Source organism: Opisthorchis viverrini (assembly GCF_000715545.1).
Source record: "Opisthorchis viverrini unplaced genomic scaffold opera_v5_302, whole genome shotgun sequence".
NCBI classification, from domain to species: Eukaryota; Metazoa; Platyhelminthes; class Trematoda; order Opisthorchiida; family Opisthorchiidae; genus Opisthorchis; species Opisthorchis viverrini.
This window is the reverse complement of record NW_008751962.1, coordinates 227,937-238,984: the sequence shown is the minus strand read 5'-3', so window position 1 is coordinate 238,984 and position 11,048 is coordinate 227,937. Positions and strand designations below refer to the sequence as shown.

At 46.4% G+C, this 11,048-nt stretch overlaps 3 protein-coding genes across 3 annotated transcripts in view; 2 read left to right on the top strand and 1 right to left on the bottom strand.

Annotated features, from left to right (window-relative positions):
• T265_09778 (hypothetical protein) overlaps window positions 1-927 on the bottom strand; it is a gene marked incomplete at both ends in the record, with an annotated part of 6,685 nt that extends 5,758 nt beyond the window's left edge. The window contains one exon of the mRNA XM_009175952.1: window positions 173-927. Coding sequence (XP_009174216.1) covers window positions 173-452 — 280 coding nt within the window. The remainder of the gene's footprint in view (window positions 1-172) is intronic.
• Window positions 1-2,122, top strand: part of T265_09779 (hypothetical protein) — a gene marked incomplete at both ends in the record, with an annotated part of 5,702 nt that extends 3,580 nt beyond the window's left edge. Inside the window, 3 exons of the mRNA XM_009175953.1 lie at window positions 1,070-1,206; window positions 1,537-1,778; window positions 1,813-2,122. Coding sequence (XP_009174217.1) covers window positions 1,070-1,206; window positions 1,537-1,778; window positions 1,813-2,122 — 689 coding nt within the window. The remainder of the gene's footprint in view (window positions 1-1,069; window positions 1,207-1,536; window positions 1,779-1,812) is intronic.
• Window positions 2,123-8,294: 6,172 nt separating this feature from the next.
• On the top strand, window positions 8,295-10,831 carry T265_09777 (hypothetical protein; the record flags this gene model as incomplete). Its single annotated transcript, XM_009175951.1, has 2 exons — window positions 8,295-8,415; window positions 10,701-10,831. 2 exons carry the CDS (start codon window positions 8,295-8,297, stop codon window positions 10,829-10,831), a joined length of 252 nt encoding a protein of 83 aa, XP_009174215.1.
• Between the last annotated feature and the right edge of the window lie 217 nt (window positions 10,832-11,048).

The following is an 11,048-nucleotide window of genomic DNA, read 5'->3' as shown; positions in this document are numbered from 1 at the left end:
GGGGGGGGGGGGGAAAGAGAACAAGAGAACTACAGTTGTATGGAGATCCCTGTGCAAATGTTGGAAAACACCAGGAAATGTTTCTTTAAAAATGACATCATTTATCATGGAGCATGTAACCATGATTAAACTTATGAAGTGGATGATCAACACAAAAAATGTAGGGACCAACCTGCAAGCACGGCAGCCTGTCTGGCTGGATTTTGTCCAGCGGCCGCCGTGAAAACCTGACCGATGATCACTTCATCTAAGGACTGAATTAGGCGTTCCTTTGTTAGCGTTGCGGGAGATGCTGCTTGGACGGCATCCTCGAGAACAGAAGTAATAACCTGCCCACCGAGTTGGTGAGCAGCTAAACCAGAAAGACTTCCTGCTTTGCGACCGATAGGGCTACGCCGAGCGGCGACTATAAACACATCGTCAGGACAGAATGTCACCGGGTTTATAGACATTCCTCAAGTCCTGCCAAGGTAGGCAAAGTGAAGCGAACACGTTGATTACAAACTATACAAGTTATATTTGTCAACAAAATGCAAAAACTTAACGAGGCTGTCACAAGTATGAAGCGCATAGTGTACCGACAATATACGGAATCATCTCGAAGTCGATCACACAACTGATTAATTATCGAACACATTGGCCATTAGATGGTACAGGCAGGTATCCCTGGGAGTCTTTTGATGTCACCGGTCGTCAGATGTATGCTCTTGGCTTCATCTTGTTACGGTCCCCGGACACGAATTTCACCTTTGTGTGCTTCTGTCGGACGTCAACGAAAACCGCATCAGAAAAAACTAAAGTTGATCTGGTATTAAACAAGAACACAAACAACTCATTCCATGTAAGCCGTCGTACATTCGGAATCTGGCGATTAGTAGGATAAACACAGTTGTCGCAATCGGGCTACTGAACAAAATCACATAACAGGTATTGGATGGCGGCCTTGTGAGGTCAAGAATCTACTTTAAGAAAAGACAAAGGAACTACACATTTTCAGAATAGGTCAGCGGCAGTAAAAGATGTGGTGTCCCGGAAGCACGCTACGATTAATAATAACATAATCATTCAGATGTAACACCCTTTCGGTGCCTAGCCGCCATGTCACTCGAAGGAAGCACAAGGGCTGGGATACTGCCAGGTTGCCCAAGCCTAGACAGGGGATGTCGAGAGGCAGATCTTAGGCTCGAACAACGGGCCTTCTGGCCAGTAAATTCGCGCTCTAACCATTTGAGCCATCTTGCCCCCAACGCTACGCATGCTGCATTATAGTTTTCTGGCATATGTTCCCCTCAGTACTGAACTCAGTGTGCCTGAAGGGAGGAGTTAGTCAAGGCGTGGTGGTTTGGTAGAAAAGCAGGTGACAAGTACCCGAAATCTGCGTTCAATCCAGATTTCAGGGTTGTGCCTACTGGACTCTTCCTATGCTTGGTTGGAAACGCTGCGAGGCACGGCTAAGAACTAACGTCAACGGTATTTATGCTGTCAATTACTGTTCGGCTTGAGTGAATGGGTGTTCGGTTAAACAAACCCGCATAGCTGTACACTAGTGTAGCATCGGTCCTACTCTCTTGCACTCCGAATTGCTGTACGGACCGAAAACCTGGCAGCTGCGCGCCGAGGACGTCAAAGGACTTTCAGTGTTTGACCATCTATGTCTTCGGAGCATTGCCAAAATCTGTTGGGAACATCGGATCAGCAATGCTGAATTTCGGGAGAAATAATTCATCCTCGACAGATGAACTGATCACACCGCATGGGTTAACGCTGGGTTGGCCATGGTGTGCGTATACCAGTCAATCGACTTCCTCGAAGGGCTCTTTTCGCACAACCACGTGAAGGATGGAAGAGCTATAGGCGTCAAACAGTGACTTGGCACGGAAGTATAGAAGCCAGCAAACTCAGCTGCGCTGGTCATTGCCGTCTTCCTGGATGGGGACCCCGAGACCGGCCACACCAGTGGTTAGGGACATTGTCAGACATGGCCCAGTCGCGTCCTCAATGCCTTCAATGCATAGATCCCTTCACGATTCACCCACTTGACAGTTCTGTATTTACGCGCGAATTTATGAGCTCCCGCCTCTCATGCGCAGCTGTTTATCCCACCTCCCCGAATCATCCGTGAACGAAATTGTGGAGGCTAAAACCACTGTACGATAGGTACGTGGTTCTTACAGTTGACAGTGATGATGATGATGAACGGTGTCCTTCAGTGACGTTGCTGCCAAGTGATACTCACCACAGGGGATCACAAGTCGATGTCCCTGTTGCCCGCGGTCCCGGTGAAGTTATATTTTGCCACTTTACAGGTCGGATGGCGAACAGCAACTGTCACGTGGAAACCTCTCGAATTAGTCCTCAACAGTTAGGCATCATCATCGGCTGCCTCCATATCACTACGGTACGACATCATTTCGCTGCGTGGAAAGTGAACAGACCGGACGACAGAAAATAAGGCCAAAACAACCGCACTGGGCGGACTCGTACGAAGGAGGTGAATCAGTATAGTACCAACCCAAAAGAAGGCGATGAAATGACCTTGTAACTGTATGCCGTGTTGCAAACACAACCAAAGGAACTGTATAGTAAATAGATTCAGCGAGAAAAGAGCTATCCGGTCAGATGGACCAACGGGGGGTCTGTTCCTACAGCAATCCATAACACTAGTTCTGAATATTACCGGTGGACTATCACACGTAATTCCCTTGAGCCAAGGATAACAGTAAGCAACCAAACAACTTCCTCCAGTAAGTGTGTCAGATGAGTACGAAATACGGTTTTTAAGGACAGAGTCTAACGAGAGGACTCAGATGAAGGTGAAACCTAGACACGAAACCCCTGTCTCGAAAAATTTCACAAACGAATGACCTCTGTCGAACGATGGTCCATAAGGCAAGCAGCCATGTTTCGTTGTAAAGTGGTAAACTTGGCACAACATGCAGAGTTCGCTGTCGACCTAATGCGGTATCAATACAAACTTCAACTGTAGTGTCCTATGAAATGCTAATGTCGCAATATGATCCAGACTGGAACGGCACATTATCATCAACAACAGTGCTATTAACACGTAAACAGGCACAGACCAAGACAGAACAAGTACATGTGCGGAAAACGGCTATGTTTACACAGAGTTATATTGACAGAGCGATATGGTGAAAACGTCTGCCCATTTCAGCAACCTCACAATCCATTCGGTTCCAACTTAGCCGGTCTGGATTGAAGGGCTTCATGTAGTACAGTGTAGAGATCAGAGGTTTCCGTGAGTGAATCTGTACGTGGGGATGTCTCTTCTGGAGGAGGGACCGTGAATGTGTGCCGCGGACAACGTGTGTACGGAGTCCATGCGATGACAGGTTTGTTACAAGGTTGACCGAACGCACCACCACATGGCCGAAACAGATACTGCATTCGAACGAAAAAGGGGTAGAAAGATACAGCAGTGATTAAATTTAGGCCTCAGGTCAGACTGGCTTTGCTGCTGAATGCGTGTTGCCCGGTACTCGGAATAAGAGTGTCACAAAGCCTCTACAGACAATGGAATTCAACCCCCTGCAAAACAGGGCCACGTAAGCTGTGCATCTTTAGTTACCTCATGGCTGTAGAACCATAGTGCGTTGAAGACAAGAAAAGAGTGCATGTTTGTCCTTGATCATCGGCGCCTTCAAGCAATGCATATGTATTAATGGAACGTCGGAATAGCAATACGGATCTGGTAACAAATCAGCTACTCGTCCAAAATGGGGGGGTTGATTCTGCCCGTTCGGACCGGTGTTATAAGGTCGAGTGGTTCGTCATGTCCGACATGCCGACTAGAAGATACCCTAACAGGCAGAACCCACTGGTTGACCATTGATAACATAACAATGGGCCTTGGCGGGATTGGTTTCAAGGTATCCATGTGGCCAATCGGCCCACACCGTGGTCTACTTTTACTGACCGTTTGCAATACGAATGCCTTTCAACCCAGCAATCGTTTCCTTAGCTATATTGGTTGCTGCGCTGTGTCACATTTGTACAGGGGTACATCCGGCACCAAGCCAGCTAGCTTCATTGCACTCTGACTTTCTCGTTCAGGCTGGCTTGGGGAACAGCTAAACGCAAATCACAACAGGTTTGGCGATATTCCAATCTCACGCACACAACTACGAGTAATTTCCGAACGGTCTCGAATTGACAGTACAGTGAGTAAACAAACAGTCTCAAGCGACCGTTCATCGGTATCATCGTCAAACAAACTGAGACACTCAGTCAGCAACTTCAACTAGGCACCCGGTGATAATGCGGTCTTTGAACCCTGGTACAAGCGGTATGAGGTCGACTGAACTGGATGTTAGAAGACGCGCCCCTAGTCTGCTTACTATTGCGCAGTCGTGGTTCGAGTGAATACGAGAAGTACCACTGAATAGGCCCTTTCGAGAAACCGCCGAGGCGGTGTTTAAGCATATATATGCATATATATACATACGTTCGAACTTTGCACTGGTACTTCACTGACACTAGCACTCCAATTTCTTTGAATATTCGAGGAACACATGCCGGACAAGGACGGGACCGGGTGCCATTCCACACTGAGCATTCCGAGTTATTCGCTGCTTGAGTGATAACTTGGGGTAAAACAGCATAGATGCCGAACACGTGTTCAATGTAACCAAGGGTCCACTTTTCTCAAGGGATGATACAGCAATGAAGGGGGATGGAAACCCTGACGAACGATTCTATTGGTAGGAGGACAGAAGTGCCTAGTAAGCTAATCATAACAGGATAATCAACTGAAATTCAACTGAATCTCTCACCTACAACAGCTAACAATAATCGACATAATTCTAATATTATAAAACGTGTTGCGTTTGAATCTTTTGTAAGCGCCAAGTGAGTGCTTACCAGCACAGGTTTCGCTGGACCGAGCGTGCCTGGTGGGCCCCAAGCGTGAAATGGATAGTGGGGGTCTCAGTAGGGGATCTACTTTAATCACAGGTTGATCGCATGAGTCAGAATCTTCTGGCTATCCCATAACAAACCTGACACCCAAGTGTACCAAATGGTACGTTTTAGTACAATGCATCACTCAATAGCCGACGGCAACCTGTGGGAAAGTATACCCTACGGGCCTGTATGCCTCACCACATGTGTTCGCCGACATTAGTGTAAAGTAACTCAGAGCGATGCATAAAAAAGACAGGGCAAAAGTGTTTGTTATCACCAAGGTATTCTTTCCTAAATGTCTGTAACGCAATTGAATTGTAGGACTAATTGTTATTGGTCAACATTCTGTCTTATGGGACCCAAATCTAGAGGGAATTAAGACGGAAAATCTGAGTACAATCCGTTCATATTCGTTCGAATAACCACACTGGTTTGTGTCCAGTTATTAAATGTACCCGAACCACATGCGTGGTAAACGAAATTAGGAAATGGAGCCATTCCTGTGAAAAGTTACTTCTGCTAGAACGTGTCGATAGGTGAATTAAGTGGGTTGAATATATCACACCTAAGCAGCCTTCCCCAGTAGGAGCTACGGCGCTTCGTAAGGACCTTTCGCTGGCTATTTGTGGAAAATATGTTGATTACGAGCTGAATGTGCATATTTTTTGAGGTACCTTGATGAAGCACATTTTGAGCCAAAAACATTCTCGCATCCGATGCTGAGAGGTCAGCTGAAAAACTGACAGGCATTATTTGGTGATGAGATCAGGACAACAAGGGGTTCCTCCTGCACATGAGGGGGTAGCCTTCCTTGACCGACATGGTGGAGAGCAATAACCACAAAGATACTGACCAAGTGCACGCAATTCTATGAACAGCTGAATGAATTCACACCAGTCTTACTGGAACTGAACAGTTTAGTGACCATGATAACACTATACTTGAAGTCGGCCCAACATATGGCCTTGAGGGTGTCCTGCTGCATTACACAACATAACTTAACGTGACAGTCATCAAACAGCCTACGGAGGATGAACTAACTATCTTCTCGGGAAGTATCCATCAAGACTTGATCAACAGTAGCGTAAACAGTGCTGACTTTTTTTAGACGGCAAATGCACTCTTCGAAAACCAGGCATACAAAAGCTCAGCCACTGTTGTGCACTCCATTTGAGCCTATCAAGGCGTGTCTATCACGAACATCCTAGCCCCAGACATTCACCACAAAATGCATATACAACCCGGCACTACTATATGCTTAGGGGAACTGGACGTTCGTGCCCAATTGAATCGTGAGTCAGTTAGGTTCAGTTTGCTTGCTTCTCAAGGTTGAGTGTGAAAACACCAAAGAAGGTACCGTATTCTAACAAAAGGCTGTGCTAAGCACGAAAATGCAGTTCAAACGATTCCGGAAAAGTTGGGCTTGCAGCCGAATGCACTTTCATGGCGTTTTTCGTCTAACAAAATGAGCACTAGTTTTGGACACCAGCCGGGAGCAGTGACAAGAGGAGGCGAAGACGTCATCATCATCATCATTGTCAGCTGTAATAACCGCGTACTCGTCGTACAGTGGTTGTAGCTGCCGCAGTTTCGTTCAACAATGATTTGGGGGGAGGGGGAGGTAGCTGCGCATTGCAGGCGCGAGCTGATAAATTGGTGCATAAATCCAGCACTGTTAGCACAGGCGAAGATGTACGTCATCCTGTACTGAGCAACCATTCTAAAACCCAATCATGTCAGAGAGAAAGTGCGGTGTCTAACGATAATGTGGCCACAGAGCTGTTGAAAGGTTACCAACCTGCTGGGGAAGCTGCAGAGTTGGAGTGGTCGAAGAAGGTGGACTGATGGGTAGCGAGTCGGATGGAGATGGTTTAACACTGCGTGTGCTTCGAGCTGGGGGAATGAGGTCGGGTGCGCATGAATGACCACCGTCAGTGGGACTCTGCGGACTGACACTCAGTGGTTTTGTTTCCGAGTTGGGATCTAATTGGTAACATCCATTGACCACATCGACAGGTTTATCGGAGAGACTTTCTACAGACGGCGCTGGCTTTAGTTGAACCACATGGGCAGCACAGACCGGAAGTAGCGGAATGCATAAATTCCCACAAGGTTTTTCCCAAGTTGTTGTGGTCGGATCACGGTACTGGCAGCGTTGACTGGCCGTTGGTTTACGCCATTTGGCAAGCCGACTGCTCACGATAGCGAATTTGGATACACAAGCCAAATGTCTCTGATTGGCCACCTGGGAGAAGGAAGTACATTGAGAATAACATTTGGATACGCCGGGTTGAAGTCGGGTTAGAGTGCGATAAATAACGAATGAGATGACCCAGGATGGCAATCCTATCAGACAGGAAAGATGGTCTTCAGGCTACAGGGCGAAGGAAATGCCCGATTCCCAGAGTTTTCTCAGATCGCATAAATCAATGACGTCGAGCACGTATGACGTGTTGTTTATAGGAAAAGGCTACGCAGATAACGAGAAAAGAGTACGAAGTTCAACATGGAAACTGTTCGGCAACCAATGCCAAAGGTGGAGGGGCAGAAAAACACCTAGCGAGCGAAGTAAGAGATCTAAAAAGAACAGTCATTTCAGCTGTCTCCAAGTGGTGATTTGCAAACAGCTCCGCCCAGGATCAGAAGGACTACACCAAATTACGAAGCTTAACTCTTCTCTATGTATGAAATTGCGATCACATCAGAAAGCATAAATAAAGAGCAATGAGCATAGAGAGAACTGAATTTGATATGGCATCGGTAAAGAATTGCCGCAGCCGAGGATATAGGGGATTCTATTAATGGTAGGTGCAGTATACGTAAGGTGGTCCAGAATCCTCGAACCCACAACCAAATCATTTGTTCTAATCGCGCAATCTTTTTGATCCAACGAGTAGATCCATTCCAACAAGACTGACACCGTCCGATCAGGTAACGTAATAAAGCGGAACACGCAGATACAGCACAACTTTTTACTGAAACGGAGCAAAACGACAGAAACTTGGAGGGCAGATAAACCTGATCAGTGACAGTGCCTTCTAAATCACGGTATGCCTCACCAAAGAAACTGCTCAATAAGTTAGAGGAAGTGAACTGAAAAAGCAACCCACCCTCCAGTAACTTCGTCGACAGGCAATCAAATACAGTCGTTCGGTTCGTTAATCTTGTTCAAGTACTACTCCTCACGGTTGCTCATAGTGACGTAAGAACAAGTTTTTGTGGGGGCACGTGGGCGAGATGGCTAGAGATGGTTAGAGCGCGCATTTACCGACCGGAAGATCCGTCATTCGAACTCGACCTCTGCCTCTCGACTTCCCCTGTCTAGGCTTGGGTAACCTGGCATTATCTCAGCCCTCGTGCTTCCTTCGGGTGGCATGGCAGCTAGACACCAAAAGGGTGCTACAGCTGAGCGGGGTCACGTGAGGACATTTGAAAACCAATCAAAAGTGGTCACCGTGGACTGGAAAGGTCGTCGTAAAGAACTTTACTGTGTTGGTTAGGGCATGCAATCCCCCCTTGAAAGGTGAGCGAAGATGAAGTTATTTTGCTGAAAAAAGTGCAAGTACAATGATGATTCACAGTGCACTTATTTCGCATAGAACTTCCCATCTCTAGGATCATCCAAAATGCTATAACGCAAAGGTCTGCACCATAAGTAATGCATTACTCAGGAAAAAAGTTTACAGAGCACAAAAGATACCATAAAGTGGAGAAAAGTCAGATAGCAACAGTGAGCGATGTATGGGTTAAAAGTAAGCGCACTATCAGCTTCCAAGATGGCTCAAATAGAGCTCAAATAGATCATACCGATTTACCTTTACAGAATGACGTAGCATGTTCCGGAGAGCTTTGTTCTTTCGGGCCGTGAGAGGGGCTGTGAATAACATCAAAGTAGGGAATTCAATAGGAGTTATCTACTACTGGTTGGTTTCTACCGAAATTAAAAGATTGATGAGGGCGAACAATGTACAATGAAATGGTTCAGATGAAAAAAAAAACATCAAGTGCAACTATCATTTCAGTCATTTCATATCAGATCAGATGCTACGCTATTCTGACATCCGGTGCTGAGATATTTTTCGGCGAATAGGACTGCATCTAGGAAAAACGGAAAATTTCTGAAAAAGCAGCGAAACCTATCGGATATACAGAACCATGTATCCGGTCGCTTATGACACCAAGCAGATGACGTACTCCGATAAGCAGGCTTAATCAGGTGAAAGCAACTGAGGAAGGCCAAACCAAAGACGGAAGCCACAATCCAGAAGTCAAGGGGGTATACGCCAAGAACCTATTGCCATTAAGACGGTTCTCTGGTACTTAAATGAACTCAGCGGGTTTGTGTATGAGTTCTAAAGCATTGGGTAATGCGATAATCTTTAAATATGGCCTCAGAACTCCAACATGGTGGATCAGTAAGTGGTCTTAAAAATGGCTAGGTCAGCAAACCTGAACTAAAAGTTGTGTAGTGTACGTTGAAGCTGAGGGGGATCATCCGAGAAGTCACACGATTTTTTTTATCGGTAGGTCAATAAGTGTACCGTCAAATTTGGAGGGCCGGACTCTCAAGAAAGAAAACGGTAATTCAGAACGAATCTGAGTATGAGCTCAGATTACTGAATAGCACGCGAAGTTTCGCTTTACTTCACGACTGAAGGATGATTATCGCTATGTATAATCGATCATACTGGTGATCGGTCACTCATAGTTGAGTGGATGCATGTTCGGGGGAGGGGGGAAGATGGTTCAGTGGTTAGAGTGCGGATTTACTTAAACGGAAGGCCTGTGGTTCGAATCCGGCCTCTGCCTCACGATTTGCCTTGTCTAAGCTTGGGCAACCTGACAGTATCCCAGCCCTACTTCGGTCAGCATGGCAGCTAGACTGCCTGTTCAGCTTCTGTTAGTAGGTTGCGCATTCAAATTCACTGCGAGATCGTAATGTGTGCACAGCCAACTATTCCTAGCAGGGATAAAACGGTTGCGCACCTGTCAGCATACACTACTTGACGACGAGTTGCATACAGGAACGCAGAAACCTGTGGTAGTAATGGTTGCGTAGGTAGGCAAATCACGCGTCAGTATGAACTACATCTGGTCGCCTACTTAACATATGTCTCTTATTGAAGGTCGACTGCAACCCCGTCACGCCAGACGAGTACATTTGGTCTAGCCTATGCTCCAGTCGAATGTGCATCTCCTGATCGTGTAACCCAACTGACCGTTTGCATTCTGGGTCATATCACAGCATGACACAAGGCCAATACGATCCAAACCAACATTTAGCCGCTAGTACCTTCCAGCACGACAGCTATTCCTCGATCGTCGACGAAACTGTGAGAAGTACGTCGTTCTACAGAGAAAGTTCCGTTGCAGCGATGTACTGATGGACAACGAATATTTCCGATCGAAGGATCATGAAAGATAACATAGAGACATGACGAAAATATTAGAAGCATTCGAGACCCAACGACTGAGCTTACAAGCGGAATTGGCCAACGTTTCTAGTCAGCAGACCTCAGTGTGTCGCGCTAAGTGCTAGACAGTACGGGACGCTAGGCATTCCCTTGCAATTAGACGAGTGTGCACAAAGTAACACGGGTTGGAAAGTCAGATTAACGTATGCGCACTGTCCGCGTTTGGCACGCCTGAAGGACCGTTCTCTGGTCTATCAGGACCGCATTAGACCTGAAGTGAAGAGATTAGAGTGCACAGTCAGATAGCAGTTGGAAGCGCTGAACGAACGTGCCAACCAATAGGGTATTTGAACCCATGTTTCACAGCCTATGCACAAATTTTTCTGGTGAAAAGTGTAGATGAAGCTTCACTTATAATATGGAACCCACACGCGAAACGGAAAACCGGAACTCAGAAACTTGGGTGTCTGGAAGAGGACGGGAATGGAGATGTTTAAAAAACAACATCCTAGAGATAAATAATGCCCCTTTCTATCCATTTACTCAAAACATTCACGAAAAACTGCATGGGTGAGTGGTGAAGTGCACTTATAAATCATCGGAACGGTGACACACATGCCAAGTAAAGTGGTCTTCCGCATTGAAATTGGATGTCAGCCCCCCGTTATGGCAAAATTTGTACTTGTGCCTCCAAAACAAACGAGGTAAAGAGCA